The 19707-nt window shown below is 39.6% G+C and overlaps 2 protein-coding genes and 1 pseudogene across 2 annotated transcripts in view; 1 reads left to right on the plus strand and 2 right to left on the minus strand.

Moving 5' to 3' along the window:
* Window positions 1-19707, plus strand: part of LOC111346052 (uncharacterized) — a 91715-nt gene that overhangs the window by 46915 nt on the left and 25093 nt on the right. The window lies entirely within an intron of this gene.
* LOC148730042 (uncharacterized) lies at window positions 13838-15233 on the minus strand. The gene has a single exon (XM_088761597.1). It carries the CDS (start codon window positions 15018-15020, stop codon window positions 14211-14213), a length of 810 nt encoding a protein of 269 aa, XP_088617723.1. The 5' UTR covers window positions 15021-15233; the 3' UTR covers window positions 13838-14210.
* Window positions 16847-18755, minus strand: LOC148730043 (uncharacterized; annotated as a pseudogene).

Consider the following 19707-nt stretch of genomic DNA (forward strand, 5'->3'; position numbering starts at 1 on the left):
TTCCAGAAAGTATTTTCCGCTATCGGGCTGAAGGCTTACCAAGCCCGGAAGTCAAGAAATTCTAGCATATCATGACCATGCGTGCTTTAGTTGGATCAATTTTACTATAGGTAGTGTCGGCCGACATGTCGACCGACATATCGGTCGATATGTCGGTCGACAGTCGGTCGATAGTCGGTCGATAGGTCGATCGATAGTCGGTCGATAGTCGGAAGATAGTCGGTCGATATGTCGACCGACTGTCGACCGACAGATGGAGTGTCGCGTCTCGGTGGAACATTGGTCAAGTGTCGGTGGAATATCGGCCGAGTGCCGGTATTCTATCGGTCAAGTGTCTGAACTTTATCTGTAAATATAGTTTGAACGTCGCTCGTGTGGTTGTGTATTGTTGCAGTGTCGGTATTGAAAGATTTGATTTGAAGAAAAATTTGATTTGAAGGCATAAACTTTCAGGTATATGATTAAGATAAGAAACGACTTATGAGTGGCGTGGTGAATTAAAAAAATTTGGGGGTGACTTATTTACTACAACGTGAGCCACTCACGAATTGAAGTCCGTTAAGCAAGTAACAATAACGGGAAAGTGAAAATCCTCATAAACGCAAATCCTTGCGTCGCCGTCCCACTTTAAGAAAAAGTTAGCACCTACGATAAAACTTTCCGAAGACCTAATCTCTTTTTTGTTTCAATCTGTACTTTTCTCTCGAATATTTTCCCTTTATTTTTGAGACTTTAGCTTTTTCCTACTCGCCTAACGGGAGCTTTACAATAACTAATGACTAATGCGAATCGCAGGGGCGTCACTTCACGGGAATAAACTCTAGCCGAGTAACATGCTTTTTAGTTTTTAGTTCACACATGTATATGATAAAGCCGGAATTGGCTGAATTGCATCTCTTCAAATAGCAAAAATTCCGAGACAGTTAATTTTAAACTAATAAAACTTTATTCTGACAAGTAAAATAACCAACAACAATTTTCTCAACAAAGATTATTTCAATTATTTTGTGTCCAAGAAGCTTGTAAAACAACAGACTCAGATAGATTTACTCCGGTGCGGGGGTATGGAACCAAGCCTACTTTGAGGGTGGGGGATGATGGTAGCAGAAAGAGACGACTATTTTTTGCTGTGTGTTGGGTCCCGTACGAATACAATGTTTTTGACTGATTCCCTTAAAGGGGATACTGTTCAGCAATGTCATCGAGCAGCCTTCGAAAGCATCCATTTGGGTGAGGCTCACCATACCACCTTCGCCACGTGAATTCCTGTGGGTATTCAAGGAGAAAGTCAGGGTTTGTGTTTCCCTTCATTTCCTTAAATTTTTCCTTTGCCGTACACCAGTTGCTTTCAGCATTCTGTGTATGGACTCCGGTTACTGGATCAACAAAATTTAGCGAATTATTCACAACCCCGTGTTGTAAACCGAGTCTTCTCTGGAGTTGCCGATAAGCCGCCCACTGGTCCGAGTGCACTATGGAGCCAGGTTGAACCTTCCGTTGAATAATACGCAAAAGAGTCGCCGCATTGCGTCGCCTTACGAGCTGTAGGTATGGTCGGGCTGGAGCATACTGTGTGTCAAACAACCCCAATACCCATCCCTCTCTTCGAGGCCGACGCCCCCTGTGAAACTGCTAAGTAATAACAATTACAGCTGCATGAATTAAAATGTTATGAAAAGAATCATTGGAAATACGGTACATTAAAGATGGGAGGGGGCGAAGGTGATACGACGCGTTCTCAAAAATCTTTAGCATCAGATTAAATGCCTTAGTTTGGTTCTGTAATGAGAGGATGGAAACGGCTGAGGTCAGCTAGTGCGTACATTTCACGTTTTCCTACACTCTGACAAAAGTTCCAGTCGCGAGTTCATGTACTGTAGGTACTCGCAGCCCTTGCGTTCTCTTAGAAACTACGACCGTTGTACGGTGGAATGCAGATTTCTCGAATACTCAATTTTCCGAAAATCTCCCTTTTTGGAAACAAAATTCGTTTCCCTTGCCTTTACTTCACTGTAATTTTACTTCCGCTTTCTCGAAGCTCCCCATTTTTCCAACAAATTGCAATTTCCGTTTATGGTTCGAAATTCGGTATTCCACGGTACGTTTTTTTAGTTCCTACCCTTCACTGACAAGTGATGTCAGCCAGATGTCAACAGAAAAAGGTAAACATAATTATTTCAACATAATTTGTTGGAGTTTACTTTAAAAATAAAGATACCATTTTTCGCCGAAGGACACCCGCTTGGGTCCGAACCCACCTAACTCATGACTACTCGAAGGCCTGTACTTCTTATTTTCTTACCTTGGACTTGTGATTAAACTTTGATTCGTCGATCTGCACAATCATACCTGGTCCACCTAACTGTGGGATCGGGTGACGCAGCAATGCTTCCCATGCAACTTTCCGACGTTTTCGTGCGAACTTGACTAAAACTTTCTGTGAGGCCGTTCCTTTAATTTCCATCATTCGTAACGAACTCTTGTGCGCCCATTTCCAGAGAAATTGCAACTGCCGAGCGATTGAAATTTTGCTTCCAGAGAAATACGAATGTACTCTCACTGACGAAGAGCGTAGACAACGTTGACATCTCCTGTTGAAAAGTGAAGTTTAAGCTATATAGGTATGTCCCGTTGCAAGGGTTTAGATTTTGACCATTTCAGTCTGAAAGAGGGTGTTGTTTTTGAATTTGAAGCCCTTCTCAAGAGTTTACGAAAACCGTTTACAAACCGTTATCGCAAATCCCGGGTCCACTCCAACAGGTCTGAAATAGTTGAAAGCTATCGAATTTTAGCTCAAGTCGGCAGGGAAAATCAGTAGTTAGATTATCCTTCGGCGTATAGTTACAAAATCGCTAGCTACGCCCCTGATGCTTTCAAGGTCTTTCTGTGATGCATGCTGCTCTTGATTCAACCCTGCCGTTTAGTTTCCCTCAAGCTAAACGCACTGCACTTTTTCGAAAACAAAAATACGCGTTAAAATCATGTTTTGTTGTCTTTGTTTTACGTCACTCGTGAGCTTTACAGATTTTTACACGGAGGATGAGCCGAAATTTTCGTTTGTTTTCATTGATGTCAATACAGAGGCCACTAGATAACAAAGGACAGTGCAGTGTTTGCTTTTCCATGCTGCAATAGATCTTTTCGCGGTAAAAGGAGGGCAGCATGGTCGAGTGGTCAGCGTGTCAGACTTGCAATCCGTCGCTCCTGGGTTCAAGTCCCGCCTTGGCCACTACTTGGATTAGTTTCACGGTAGCCCCGAGTTTCAAATCCTCGGCCATGCTTGTAATATAGCCAACTGGTTTGCCTCCGGCCAGTTGGGATTCTTAACAACGTTATTTTCAATTTGAATTATTTGTTTAAGTTGTTTCGTGGAAAACCTGTAAACTAGCTTCTAGCTAAGTGTTTCTCCACGTTAAACTGTTTATTATTGTAAAACTGTTTATTAAAATCCGCCATTTTGGAAACGGGGCAAACAGAGCGAGAAGTGTTTGTACGCAATGTCAAAAAACGTCTGTAATATTAAAAATCTGGACAAGAATTCCGTATTATAACCCCATACTTGATTATGCATTCAATTCTTGGATAAAGGAAAGCAGAGGAAAAACAACGGATTTCCTTTGGGACTACGGCTGTGTTTTTGATTGGTAAGGGATTATACGGAAATCTTTCCAAAATCTGCACAAACTTTGAATGGTGAGGGTAATATGGAGGCCTAAGCATTGAGGGGCATATATAGAGGTAAGCTGGAAAGTGGGTGATCGTGTTTTTAATTTTCCATACATCCGTCTGTAAACCCCGCAAATTTTTCAAGGTCAGGAAAAAGGCACTGGGGAATTTTGCAAAAAGTCATGGAAAATCTTCACGGTTCTCGTCAAAGTCAGTGAAAAGTCGGGGAATTTTGATTTGAGGGTTCCACAGAGGTTTGTGAAGTAGTCGATCAAGTGTAGCAAATCGGATAGAAAGCTTAAAAGCGATGGAGAAATGTATCATAGAACAATAGAACTATGCTATTCCGAGAAATTTCGTAAATCGTTCCTTGCATGTCTTTAGCCTTACCCATTTTATTTTTGTGTTGTGCACCCCAAGGAAATAAACAAACCATCAAACCCCGCTTAACTCTGTGCTAATAATATTTCGTGCACTGCGCTTTCGATAATTTGGTAATTAATTTAATTCAAGGTCAGTGAAAAATGTTTTGAGGTCAGTGAAAAGTCAGAGAAAAGTCGGGGAATTTTTTGGGTTCCAATGAGTGGCAACCTTGTGTTAGTATTACTATATTTAAGATATATCACAAACTAATTCATGATTCTAAGTATATATCTTGCTTCTCATTTGACAGCATTTGTATAGTCCCAATTCAAGGACTCAAAAGTGGCCCTTGTGCGAAAAACCATCCAGGACACGTGTACAGGATTCCGCAGAGGAATTTCAAAAAGGAAAGAATGTTGACACTATATCGTCAGCATGCACTTGCATTTTATGACCCTTAATCTTGTCTAATACATTCCATCGAAGTTCATGCACTCATCAGTAACTTATATGGGCAATAGACTTATCATTTTCTCAGTTGAATGCCTGCTGGTTTATTGTTTGATGGGTTCTGAGTTAATGTTTTTGAATGTTGCATATTTGGGGGACCATCCATTGAGGGAGATTATTATCTGCCTTTTTTTTTTATCTATAATGCCCTTGGAAATAGGAAAATATGGATTGTGAAAATTGATGTGCTTTAACTCAAGATAAGTTTCTCCAACTGACCTGCAATTTACGAAGTACGTGTCACTGGTGTACATGTTGTGGTTCAGTTTTATCCTGGGTTCAATTTTTATTTTCGTTTGTATTAATTAAACTCCATCATTTTTGCATATAACCATATATCCAAAAACAAATGTAAATAAAATTTGCCTGTAGGATAAAACTGAAATACATTACTTTGAATTAATTAAACTCTATCATTATTGCATATAGCCATATATCCAAAAACAAATGGAAATAAAATTTTGCCTGTAGGATAAAACTGAAATACATCACTTTGATGCGGTACGTTGTAATTCACGCCATTTTTTTATGTAAACACTCATTCACCTTGTTTAAGGAGGAATACAAAATATATGCTTTGTTTGCCACAACTATATATGTCTATGAGCATTTTCTTGCTTTACATTTGGGTACAGCTTTTCATTTGCATATACAGGCTGTTGATGTTTTATGTAACTGTTTACTGAATATGAAAAAAGATTGGCTCATAAAATTTAGAAGAACTGCATGGCCATGAAAGGTAACTATGTATATAGGAATGCATATGTGTGTATATATACATATATATATATATATATGTATATATACACACATATATATATATATATATATGTTAGTTAGTTATATATATATATATATATATATATATAGTATATATATATATATATATACAGTTAGTTATATATATATATATATATATATATATATATATATATATATATATAACTAACTGCAGACAGTACTGTTTCGGCCTTCTGGGCCTCATCAGTGCAGTGCTAATGCTAGGATGGAGGAGAACCAATATGCTCACCCCAAACGATCCAACCTTTGTGGTATCGTCTAAGTCATGCCAGAGTGCTCAAACTAGAGTACACTAGCGAGCATGCGCAATTGCAGAGCAATGACTCATCCTAGTTAGAGTGCTCAATTTGGACATGAAAGCAAAGCTTTGTATGCCAAAGAGCTATATATATATATATATATATAACTAACTGTAGACAGTACTGTTTCGGCCTTCTGGGCCTCATCAGTGCAGTGCTAATGCTAGGAAAGGGGAGAACCGAAACGGTCACCCCAAACGACCCAACCTTTGTGGTATCGTCTAAGCCATGCCAGAGTGCTCAAACTAGAGTAAACCAGCGAGCATGCGCAATGTAGTTTTGTTGGTTTATTAGCTCGACGTTTCGACCGTCTCAGTCTTCCTCAGGAGCATACTAATTACAATGTAATTAGTATGTAATTAGTATGTAATTAGTATGCTCCTGAGGAAGACCGAAATAAATGGACCGAAATAAATGAAGCTAAAATAAATGGAGCGATCCTTCGTGATTTTACTTTGACTAGGAGCATTCAAAAAAGGCACGGCCTTAAATTTCACACCCTTATTTTCCAGATTTTTCAGTACCTCAGGGATTTCGATTTCCACGTCTGCGTCCCAGGACTGTGAACCTTCTACCGCGCTTGCGTCTACGGCGTCTCCTGGATTCGCTGTCGAGTTATCGGTAGTAAACTGGCTGATTTTTTCACTTTCCTGGCTGTCGATGTTGACCAATTGCTGCAAAAGCAAGAAAAATAAACTTTTCATAAGCCTTTTAACCTTACCCAAGAGGCCGAGAAGCTTTTACTGTTTCGGCCTTCTGGGCCTCATCAGTGCAGTGCTGGTGCTAAGATGGGGGAGAACCGATATGGATCCCCAAACGATCCCACCCTTGTGGTATCGTCTAAGCCATATGTATGTATGTATATATGCATGAAAGTGTGTTTAACTTCCAAACTTAAAAAAAAGGAATGGAAAAGGATTGAGTCAGTCTCGGTAAAATATCTTGAAATTTCTTGTCTTGGATATCTTGAATATTTTGAATTAGTAGAATTGCTCAGGTGATCATAGAGATTCACGCACTCTGATTGGTCAAGGGTTGCGTCATATCTTGCCTTAATCATATCGTGCAAGGTGATTATAGCAGGAGCGCTAAACCTCAAATCGTTTGCCTCGCGTTTTGTCAATGTTCTCGAGGAAGTAATAATCGTGACAGAAGAAAATTAATTGCAATGACCACAAAAGATGCTACTGTGTTTGGGGAACACTTTTCAAAAGAAGAATGTGAGGTTTGTTCAGACTGATTTGAATAAACCTGTTAAAACTGCTCTCTCATCTTGATACAAGTAATCACCAAAATATTCCGAATGCTTTCTTTATTTACAGAATTTACAGAGTATTCGAAACCACTTGTACAATTATACTAAGACAATTATGCGCCTCAATAATTCCCTCGACCTCGTATGGGAGATTGTTTAACATTATTCACTGAGCCTTCAGAGAATAATATAAACACGTCAAAAATAATCCTAACCGTTCGAAAAACGAAGCGAAAACAATTTTTTTTTCCTGCACTTACGAGACCCGTGTAATAAATTTACCATGCTTCAATTGTTAGTTGCTAGAATTTACGCCCAGAAAATTACATAGATTTGTGTTGAATATCGCGTTGGCCGCACTTACATAGATATTATACAATAGTAGCTCCTGAGGAATATTAAGAATGTCTGCCTGTAAGGATCGAGAATCGTCCGTCAGCGACCATTTTGGTGAATTGCTCATATTTTGCTCAACGATACCCTTTGGTAAACTGTTTTCAAAAATCAAGTTTAAAAGTTCCGACGAGTGTTCATTTTTCAGAAATTTGTGAAAATTTGAAAACGCGATTTAAGTGCGGTTTTCCGTCTGGCAAATTGTCCAAAATTCACTGCAAAACCCAAGCTCCGTTGAAGGCTTAAAATGAATTCAGTTAACACCAAACTTCACACGTTTTAAGAAAAAGTCTTCCCATTCATTTGTGTTATGTTAACTTTTTCCGTACACAGCTATATTGTGATTTTTTTTTTGTCCCTTAAGCAACACCCTCAAAAAGTGCTGTACAAGGGGCGAAAAATAGGTAAAATTTAACGCGATAAAAGTATACCTGGTACATAATTTATTAAATTTTTAACTAGATATTCGTACTAAAATGTCATTATTCAATACCTGAGTAAAATGTGAGGCTTTGAATCGGAACGCTTCCTTTTGAAAATACCACAAATGTTTGAGTCCTGAGCGAGCAAAGATATATGTTGTGTAAACAAACGCTAATCTAATTATTCCCTGCTAGGTAGAAAAAGGTTTGGAAATCACCTTTAATTTTGGAAATTTTTAGCTGTCATGCCACAAGATATTAGGTAAAAGGGAAATTATACATTCAGAGTTGCGTGAGAGCAGAAAGAAAATAAAATCAGTGTCGAAAATGTACATACGGTTGTTACATCGATCACCATTATGCAAATTACTACCTCAGCTGTAGGAAAACTATGATATCTCTTGCTCATTTTGTTGAATGACTCTTAAACAATTCAATGGTTGTTTTTCATATATATAGAGATAATATGTATATATTGATCAATAATTCCTGAGAATGCAGGGGGAGAACAGCATTCTGTACAAGCATTTCAGTGTACCAATGCCAATTATTTCTATTCATCATAATCGACGTTCGATCCCAGCAAACACGCACCACATGAGACCCTAAATGGGCTGTCATAAATATACCAAAGACTGAAAAAAACAAAAACTTCACTCAAGGTCTGATAACCACACGATAACACTTTTACACTTCAATCTCAGATTTACTACAAAAGGGCAAAGGATAGTGCGTCAGTATACCCAGTATACTGTGGGAAAGGAAGATTCTCGTGTTTCTCTGAAAGAAGGCTGGGCTCTCAGAGTAATAAAGAAGGTTTACAGATTCAACGAAAAACAAAAGTCGTACCTTCTGTCTAAATTTCGAATAGGGCAGACGACAGGCCACAAGCTTGACGCTGAGGTAGTTGCTCGAGATATGCGGCGTGCCCGGGGCACCGATGGTGCACGACTTTTCCAGTCATCGGAATTCCTCACAACTACCCAGATCACCTTTTTCTTCTCAAGACAGAGTGCGTTAGTACGCCAATGAGATGCTGATGACGCTGATATCCGAGCAGCTCAGGAGGAGAGTAATTTTAGCGAGGCAAAGGAGACTGTCACGTCAATACAACTTGACCATCCCCTGATCTACGATCAGTACGATCTTTGTGAAATGGCGCTAAAGGACTCTTTGAAAATCTTGAGGCTACCCATGTTGCAGCACATGCGTGAAGATCTTGGCCTCAATATACCATCAAAGCCCATTTGTAAAAAGGTCCCGTACTTGGCTTCACTGAAAGAGATTGTCAGCAAATGTACTTGCCAAAAGTCATCATGATGCTGACTTTCTCTTTTGTTTAGCAGAATAGGAAAGTAAGGAAGAAACGCATGAACGGCGTATCGTTCCCAATCGTCAGTTAGTGGTTATCTTATTTTTTAAAAATGCACGTAGGTCGGATCAAAAGTTGTTGCGTTTTGTTTTGTTTTTCTTTTAATCATGCCAGTATTGACCCTCACTTTTCTTTTCTGGTCTTCACTTCTGTAATGAAGTTCACTCATCTGGTGGCCGAAATATGCAAACTGACGGATGCGGGAGTACTCAACCTACATTTCTATCCGCTCATATTTTAATGCGGGATTTCTTTCTCTAATTTAACGACGTCCTTTTAGACTAGGTTTACACTAGAAGAAATTGTTCCGGATTCATGATGAATCCGAAACGTTTTAGTACCGGATTCATTCTGCCGTTTACACGAAAGTGGACGAATCCGAAATAAAAACTTCCCGGTTTGGCCGTGTCTCCGGAGATTTTGAATCCGGAATTTAAAGTGGGAACTTTGAATCCGATAACTTTTGAATCCGGAAAGTTTTGTCGTGTAACCGCTTTTTTTTCTCAAATCCGGATATTATTTCCACCTGCAATCTTTTGAGTTTGCGGTGAAACCAAAATGGATCTGGTGCTAACATTGCTGGCGGTCTCCGGTTGCCTAATCTTGTAGCAGGTTCAGGCGATAAATTTTATCATGTGTACCGCAGTATTTCTAAAGAAACGCAAATTATTATTGCAAGGAAGTTTAACGTCAGCCACACTTAATCGCCGACGACGTAGACTGCTTGGCATCTGTCCAACTCAAATTTGCCTCAGTGGCATCTGCATCTACTCTAGCCTTTTTTGGGGAAGGCATTCTCACTTTGTCGATCGAACGACGAAACAACACTGGGCTTGGTAACCATTCCATTTCGAATGTTCCCGGAGTTGTCGTTGTGTGTAAACGGTCAGGAATCCGAATATCCTTTCAGTGTAAACGCCTACGAATCCGAATACTCCAAAATTGATGAGTCTGGAAACATTTACGAATCCGGAAAACTCTCCTCTAGTGTAAACCTAGTCTCAGTTGCGGTTTTTTAACGCGCGTATGTTCAAGCACCCCCAAGACGTTTCCAATTACGTTACGTTGCGTGACATTAATAATTACCAGGAGAATAAGACCTGTTCTCTTGTATTAAATTACTTTGAAGGTCATACGGCGCCTTTCTTTGTATTCAGTTTATACTTACAGAAAATGAGTTCTCATTGTAAAAGATAAAAAGTATTTAGATTATCAGTGTGGAATCAAGTCTTAAGTAGCTTCTTTCGAATGTATCTTTTGCATTACTTGAATGTGAGAAGGTGGTAATGTAATGTGTACTTCGCTTGCAGATTTTTCAGCCAAAAAATGTTTTGGAGAACCTTATCAAACATCTTGCAAAATTTTTGACCTGTCTCTTTACATTTTACATGCTAGAAGTCACTACAACGGAGACCGAATTTAATTTGGACATTTAACAACTCAATATGGTTAAATTACCCAGTTATTTGTTTACACACACTTTGCATCATTTTGCTCGCTCAGGTCACGAACACTTCTGACATTTTCGAAACGAAGCAATGCGATTCACAGCATCAAAAATTGCACAGTGAATGGAAATAGCAATGTTGACGAATATATTGTTAAAAATCCAAAGTGTCAGCTAACAGCTACATTTTTTTCGCGCGAAATATCACCCGTTTTTCAACGCCATTTTGCGTGGTCTGTAAGGATGTTCTTTCAAGGGCTTAAGTGATCCCAAAATCGATGTGCCCGAAGAAATTTACTCACCAGAATTGAATAAGAATAGCTTTCCTTACAACGTGTGAAGTTTGACTGATTTCATTTTAAGCCTTGAGCGGAGCTTGGTTTTCGCAGTTATTTTTGACAGTGCGACATGCGGAGCCTGAACTCAGGTAACCTGAAACCGCGTTTTCAGATTTTCGTAAATTTATGAAAAGTTAAGAATCGCTGGAACTTAAAAACATGATTTTTGAAAAGGGTTTACTGAAAGGTTTCTTTGGGCGAAATATGAGCAATTTACCAAAATGGTTAAAAGAGTCATTCAACAAAATGAGCAAGAGATATCATAGTTTTCCTACAGCTGAGGTAGTAATTTGCATAATGGTGATCGATGTAACAACCGTATCTACATTTTCGACACTGATTTTATTTTCTCTCTGCTCTCACGCAACTCTGAATGTATGATTTCCCTTTTACCTAATATGTTGTGGCATAACAGCTAAAAATTTCCAAAATTAAAGGTGATTTCCAAACCTTTTTCTACCTGGAAGGGAATAATTAGATTAGCGTTTGTTTACACAACATATATCTTTGCTCGCTCAGGACTCAAACATTTGTGGTATTTTCAAAAGGAAGCGTTCCGATTCAAAGCCTCAAATTTTACTCAGGTATTGAATAATGACATTTTATTACGAATATCTAGCTAAAAATTTAATAAATTATGTACTAGGTATACTTTTATCGCGTTAAATTTTACCTATTTTTCGCCCCGTGTACAGCACTTTTTGAGGGTGTTGCTTAAGGGACAAAAAAAAAATCCCAATATAGCTGTGTGCAGAAAAGATTAACATAACACAAATGAATGGGAAGACTTTTTCTTAAAACGTGTGAAGTTTGGTGTTAACTGAATTCATTTTAAGCCTTCAACGGAGCTTGGGTTTTGCAGTGAATTTTGGACAATTTGCTAGGCGGAAAACCGCACTTAAACCGCGTTTTCAAATTTTCGCAAATTCCTGAAAACTTAACACTCGTCGGAACGTTTAAACTTGATTTTTGAAAACAGTTTACCAAAGGGTATCGTTGAGCAAAATATGAGCAATTCACCAAAATGGTCGCTGACGGACGATTCTCGATCCTAACTGGCAGCCATTCTTAAGTAGGACTTGCATCCGCAGTATGTTATGATGTTGTTTGTCTAACCGACTGGTATCTTTCATTTAAGGAACGAGTCTAATGTCCAGAGATAACGAAATAAGTACTTGTTATCTTGTTTTAGTATATACTAAAACAGTGGATAGCGTTGAAGGCGCGCTCTGATTGGCTAGTCAAACTCCGAATATCCTTTGCTATTTACCTCCGAGCAACTCGGGAAAAAATGGCGTGCCGGTTTGCATCCGTGACAAGCGAAGAAATCACTCAAACTAACGACGAAGCAGTGTATATTATCTCACTGTTTTAGTATATACTAAAACAACTATTCACCTCAGTGTCGATGGTTAGCGGTGGATATTTACCTCGCCGCTTCGCGGCTCGGTAAATATCCACCACTAACCACCTCCACTTTGGTGAAAAGTTATTAATTATTTTTTTCTTGTGGTTGAACAGTTATTCTTGCAATTCAGTGTCGATAACTTTTATGCCGACAAGTTTTGATTGCTATTTTACCAAACTTTTTAAATATAGTTAGGGCTAATTCGGATGGCATCGATACATTGCATACAGTTTTGTTAAGAAAAAGTTTAAAAGTGACGAAAAAGAATTTTGTTTTAAATTGTTCAAAGCTTTTCGCAAAATAGTAAAAAAATAATGATCTTAAGTATTACAGTTATTCTCTGTAAAGAAAGATTGTTTATGTATTAAGGAACAAATATCTCTCTAAAAATTGTCCCTGTTTACAAAAGGAAAAAATGGAAAATTATTGTAGAAATGACTGCAACTAGTAGTTAACTTTTTAGCCATTGATGTAACTCATGCAGAATATCTAAACATTTCATTGTTGGAGTAATTTTCAGTTTTCATTGGTTTGTCTCAACTTTGCTTTATGATCGGGTCAAGGAAGCCCGCGCCATCCTCTCAACCAATCAGATCCAAAAATTGAAACCAGTTGCGATGGGTTTCTTTGCATTTTCCCGCGCTCTATGCCGGTGGCCTGAACTGACTTTGAGTCCTCATTGGCTCAGGGAAGCTTGCGCCATCCTCTCAACCAATTTTCCCGCGCTTTTCGTCAGCGCCGTGTACTGACTTGAGTTCTCATTGGCTTCCTGTAGTATGTTCCTTTGTTCTGATTGGCTATTGTGTTGACATAAATTCGGTTTTACGAAAGTCATTGGAAAGAGGCTTAAAAGTGTACTTTTTTTTACTTAACTGTAACTTCTACACGAATAGTGCTTTTATGGAACTGATACAACTATCTAAGTCTGACAGAAAATAAAGAACGCCATGGTCTCTGGCGAAGATTTACTTTTATTGTCTATCTCGGTGCTCACTCTTTACTCAGGCGGAATTTTGTGGCGTCTTTCAGATGAGAATATGCAAGCTTGAGGTGAGTGCGAAGGACGACAAGCGAGAGGTGGAGTGTGGAAACAGCATTTTTCATTCTCCCCCTTCTCATACGCTTGTCTTCGCTTGCCAGAGAAACGCAAAATAGCGCTAGCTATTAAATTAGATTAATAATGCCTATTCTGTGATTTCGTCATTTCCGTGATATTCGTGTGAGTTCGTCCCGTCAGTTTTGAGCAACTCAGTGCTCTGTTTCCTCTAAGATAACTTTATTTGAATGTTGTCATATACTGTGCCTTTTTACTGACCGAGGGGGCCGGAAAGGGGGGGGGGAAGGGGGGGCACGTGCAATGGGTAAACAAAATAAAGCAAGAAGTACTCGAGTGATTGAATGGTAAAGCAGTCGGCTATTTGCGTAACATTTTCAAATTGAAATGCTTGAACTCTACTTCCCGAAATCTTTCCGGAAAGTATTTTCCGCTATCGGGCCGAAGGCTTACCAAGCCCCGAAGTCAAGAAATTCTGGTATATCATAATCACGCGTGCTTCAGTTAAATATTTAATGGCAGAAGTCTTATGACGAGTTGCGTAATGGCATATTATGATAATAAAAACCGCAAGTAAAACAGGAAAGAAAAACGCGCTTGGAACTGGCATAGGATAAAAATAGTAAAATTAAACCAGACTTACCTGTAAGTTGAAGTTTGACTGAGATTCTACCCAGTTATAAAGTGCTGGGAGATTACATGAGATAGCAAGCGCATGCGCCAACTCAGTCTTTAAAAGCTTAATGTGAGTGATTCAAGGCACCACACTACACTAGGGTGGGTGGGAGGGCATGTAATCTCCCAGCACTTTATAACTCGGTAGAATCTCAATCAAACTTCAACTTACAGGTAAGTCTCGTTTAATTTTACTATTCTACCTCGTTATCGTGCTGTAAGATCACATGAGTCAATTCCAGAGTCAGTGAGAACAGTCTTCACCCACCGGCTTATAGTATCTCTACTAACTTTCCTGAAAGGTTTTTGATGACTAACAAACAATTGGCCTTCTGAGCCTCTTAAGTTTTGTGTTCTTGTTAAGTACTCTTTTAACGTAGATACAACACATAGCGTTTTATCTTCAAAAGCTGTAAGTTTAACAAGTGGGTTGTTAACTCCTGGTCTGCTTTGCTTCAGGTGTCCCACAAGCTGGAAGGTGTAGCAATTATTTGAAAAAGACATGCGATCAATATTCAACATATGTACTGTCTGACCTCTTTGGCCAGAAACTAATAAAATTAACACAACGAGTTTCAGTGTCAGTTCCTTTAATGACAATGTGTCCACAAGGGATAGAGACTGGAGTTTTTCCAGGACAATTGACACATCCCAAATTTCTGTGTATTTTGGTCTTGGAGGTTTTTCTTGAAAAATGCCTTTCATCAGCCTGGACACTAATGGGTTTTTTCCTACACATGTCCCATCCTCTAAAGTAACATAGCTAGACAAAGCACTTCTGGCAGTGTTGATGGCATTGTATGTAAGGCCTTGTTGATATAGCACAGTGAGAAAATCAAGCACAGGCACTACATATGGTTGAGTGTGATCGATTTGCCTCTGAACGTAAAAGTTTTGCCATTTCTTGATGTAGGTACTATATTGTTTCTTTGTTCCATTTCGCCATGAAGCCATGATGAGCTTTGCAGCTGCTTGTGAAATATCCTGATCCTGGATGGACTGCCAGACAGGAGACATGCCAGCTTAGTCAACTTCTTTCTCAAGGGGTGAAACCTCTGGGGAGAATGCGACAGTGAAAGTAGGTCCTGGTGCTTTGGCAACACAAAGGGAATTGCAATTATCATTCTCAGAAGTTGTGGCCACCAAACTTGAGTGGGCCAAAATGGTAAGATCATGATTCCCTGTGGTACTTGATCCTTCAAAATTTTTTGTAAACATCTGTGAATTTGACAAAAAATTTGAAAAGCATAAAAATACAAGGAATCCCAGCTAATAGTAAATGCATCCACAAAACAAGAGGCTGGGTCAGGTTTCCAAGAGACAACCCTAGGGAGCTGTGTATTAAGTCTACTTGCGAATAGATCAATTTCTAGGATGCCCCAATGGGTAGTTATTTGTGTAAAGATCTCCCTTTTTAAGGCCCATTCAGTGCAGTCATTAAATAGGCGGGACTCTTTGTCAGCCTCAGTGTTTTCTACTCCAGCAGGTGTGAGTTGCTGTTAACCAGGTGTTGTTATTTACACACCAATCCCATATGTCATATGTCACTTAATTGCAACTTGGAGATTTTGTTCCACCCATAGCATTAATATACGTTACAGCTGTTGAGTTGTCACAAAGTATTTTGACATGCTTATTATTTAGCCTTTTACCCAAAGCTTGCAAGGCGAAGTGAATTGCCTTCAATTCTAACTCATTGATGTGCAATTGGCTTTCTGTACCAGACCACAAGCCTTGGGTTGTATCACCATCAAGGTATGCACCCCAACCCTTTTTTGACGCATCAGTTTTAACATCAATGACAGGATTTCCATGTGATATTGGATTTAACGCCATATCTACATTTTCAATCCACCAAGCAAGATCATCTTTTGCACTTGGGGACAGGGATATGAGAGCCTCAAAGTTACCCTTATGTTCTCTTAGAGCCAAGTTCTTTTCTATCTCTAGTTTCCTATAATGAAGTTTCCCAAACTGTACCCCAGGTAAGCTGGAGACAAGTGTGCCGACTAATTGGGCTAGCTCGGTGATTGTGATTTCATGCTTGTGCTGCATTGCTGTACAGTTAGCTTTTACTTTCACTTTTTTTTCATCAGTGAGGGTAATTGTCATTGACACAGAGTCAAGGACAAAACCTAAAAATATGATTCGCTGAGCTGGTGTGACAGATGATTTTTGCCCATTAATCACAAACCCCAAACTTGAAAGTAATCTCTGCGTATCAGAGATATTAAGCGGGCATTCATTGGCATCTCTACCCTGGAGGTACGAATCATCTATGTACCCCACATTCAGGTGACCTTTCTGTCTTAAGGTAGAGTACACTGGTTTCATCAACTTAGTAAAACACCTTGGTGCAGATGAAAGCCCATTTGGCATACATGTGTATTGGTAGAGAAAACCCTTCCAGTAAAATCTCAGATACTTGCGATGTTCCTTAGCAATGGGAACTAAGTAGTAGGCATCTTTTAAATCGATTGATGCGATGAAACAGTTTGGAGTCATGAGTCGCACAGCAGATCACAGAGTATCCATTTTGAAATGGTGTTTCTCTATGTGCTTGTTAAGCCCCTTTAAATTCAAAATCATGCGGTATTGACCACTTTTCTTTTTTCTGACAAATATAGTGGAAATGTATTCATCTGGAGTGTGTACAGCAGGCTCAATGACACCTAATTCAAGCAGGTGAGCAATTTCTGAGGTAATTATTCCTTCCTCTTTAGAGTCAAACTGGATTTCAGGCCTTAGCCTTAGTTGAGTTGGATTTGCAATCTCTAGGTGGCAGTGCTGTACCATATCTAATATATCTTAGTCTGCTGTGATACTCATCCATGTTGAAAGAAAATGCCTCAACCTACCAGCAAATTCATTTGTTGTTAGACTAACCCGTATAGGGTTTGAGCTTAGTCGTTCTTCTTCTTCCCCTCCTGCTTCCTTCTGAAGTGGAGGGGTCTCTGGAAGTTTAAATTCTTGGACTGCTTATTGTTGGGACTGTGAGGGCGAACATATTTCTTTCCACGCCAGCCATGGTGTTGCTGGCTACTTTTTGAGTGATGAGAGCTGCCGTCCTCGGTGAGCTTTGAGCTCATCCTGTTTGTGTCTGAGATGTCTTTAACAGCCTTTGGGAGATCATCTCCAAACAATTCGCCCGTCACTGGATTTGATGGGCTGCAAAGGTGTCTATAATTTGTATTGAGTTGTGGTCTCTCCACCGATAGTTTAACTCCTGGTTAGCATTTGCCAAGAGTAGCACCCCATCCATTAGGGCACTAACAGTATCTTCTTTCTGAGTTTCTGAGTTGCCCATCAACTTGTTCACCTCTGATACGACTACTATTATTCCTTTAATCAGGCTTTTCTGAACCTTTTGGAATTTTAAGTCAGTTGACCGAGCTGACTCATCTAAATTGTTCCAGACACCCTGATTCATCTTTGTCTCCGACAAGGTGGCGCAATTTTCGGGAGTTTCGTGTTGTTTCTTTAACTCCATTATTTTGTCTTCGTTACCTTTCTCCCTCATAATCTTATCCACAAATGATGCAAGTTCCCCGTCGATAGCGGGACCGACATGTTCGGTGAGCTGTAGGGTTTTTGTCAGCCTAGTAATCAGAGGATTGCTGTTCTTTCCTTGTTCGTTTAGTCTCTTTTTCTTGGCGGGTGGCTCTTCCTCGACCAGTGATTCAACATCGTCCTTAGACACATTCGAATCACAATCATCGGCCGAGTCTTCGTCACCATTGCCGCCTGAACGTGATGCAATCAGACTGTTCAAGTCATTGAAACCCGCGTTCATTGAATCCCTTAGGCCTTCAAATGAACCCTTGAGGGCTTCGGCAATAACGGAACCCAGAGCTGCCGCGTTTAGGGTAACACCAGAACTTCCTTCGTTCGCCGAGTTCATGGGTGCTTGAGCAGTTGAAGGCCCTTTCCCGCCTTTTTGTGAGGCTGGTTTTCCAGCTGATTTACGCACTTCATCAGTGCTAAGGTCCTCCTTAGAGGATTTTTCCTTACCCCTGACCTCTTTAGGAGGGGTTAAAGATGGATTGTCAGCCATTTACAGCAGAAGATTCGGCGTTTTTTCTCTCAGTTCTAAAAGCGCAGTCGGTCTGTCGAAGGCGTAAGCTTGCACTGAGTTGGCGCATGCGCTTGCTATCTCGTGTGATCTTACAGCACGATAACGAGGTAGAATATTGACTGGACTGGACTATTTTTTGGACGATTTTTAAGACTATTTTTTGGACTATTTTTTTTACCATTTTTTGGACCATTTTATAAGGGGGAGGCACATCTTTAGTACTCAGGGAGGGGTGGGTGCAGTCGACAAGTACTGAGGAAGGGGTGGGGGAAGAATGTTATTACTCAGGGAGGGGTGGTAGGTGGTTGTAATTGTAAACACTACTGGTTAATGGAGCTTTTACTCGATCGTAATAATTACTTTAATCGGTTTTTCGACTGACTTCTCTTACATCAACATTTTGCGCTAGGCTGCGGCGTTTATTTTCTTTAATTTTTTACCCATGCGAAAGCGAAACTGCCACGTAAACACTGGACTTTAGTTCTTATTGAAAATATCGCGTTTACGATCCTCCACTGTTGAGTTACCAGTCTGGCATAGGTTATCCGTGTGTCTTTTGAGTCGACTTGTGCACCATCAGTTTTCCTTTGTGTAGTTACCAGATTTATCTATCTTTCTTTTGTCATTGATGTTTTCAGACGAGATCACAGAATTTCCGTTCCTTGGCCCTTGACTTTAGCCGCATTTATAGAATTCACAAGCGCTATCGCAATTTTAACGTTTGTACGTTTACTATATGAAATAATTTTTGGTACAATCGTACAAAGCAATATTCTCTCAGGTGTCTTGTTAACACAGACCTCGAAAACGCAGACCGCAGACCGCAAACCACACACACCTCCAAAACGCACGGCAGTTTGGAAAATATAGAATGCCGGAATTCGGAACCGGAACCGGAACCGGAATACTCGGAATACCAAGAATTCCCGGAATGACCGAAAAATAACAAATTTGAAAAAAAAAAATTAAAGTATATAGATAAATAAATAAGAACGTTGATGATTAAAAATTAATGGTAAATTCACAACTTAATTAAATAATCTAATACGAAAATTTTCTCTGAGGGTCCCGAAAAAAAAAAAAACTGACTTACCGGCACTGTTCATGGAGATGTACGTATTAGATTGAAAAAAAGTCTGCGTCAGGCCAGTAGCCCATGCAGCCTAAGCGACGAAATATTTCTACTTTCTCATCCCCCTGGATGGGATGCTGGTCCATCACCTGGTTACCCCCCCGTTTTAAATTCCCCTCCACCCATGTACACACCTATAGGATGTCTAGCCAGGGCGCCATAACCATTAGGCCTGCACGCTTTTCCAGCCGGAACTATTGCACAAGATTAAACGAATGCAATATTTCCAATTAGTTTAGAAATCTCCGCACTATTACAAATTAATACTCTACCTTAAATAATTATTAACCACACATTGGAAGCCATCAAAGCAGCTGCCATCAAGACCAGCCGTCTACAATTAAAATTGAGAGATCGTCAGTTACTCGACACCTTTTCACGGCTATTATAAATACCTTGAATATATACCTTTAAATATATATCTTGTACTGATGGATTCTTCTAAACAAGGTTTATATTCCGAGGTATATATTCAAGGTATTTATAATAGACGCGAA

This window comes from Stylophora pistillata, chromosome 5 (assembly GCF_964205215.1).
Source record: "Stylophora pistillata chromosome 5, jaStyPist1.2, whole genome shotgun sequence".
Classification (NCBI taxonomy): Eukaryota; Metazoa; Cnidaria; class Anthozoa; order Scleractinia; family Pocilloporidae; genus Stylophora; species Stylophora pistillata.

What these genes read in the sequence shown, in the direction of transcription:
- LOC148730042 (XM_088761597.1), bottom strand. Translation starts at nt 15,020, where the DNA reads ATGTCTCCTGTCTGGCAGTCCATCCAGGATCAGGATATTTCACAAGCA.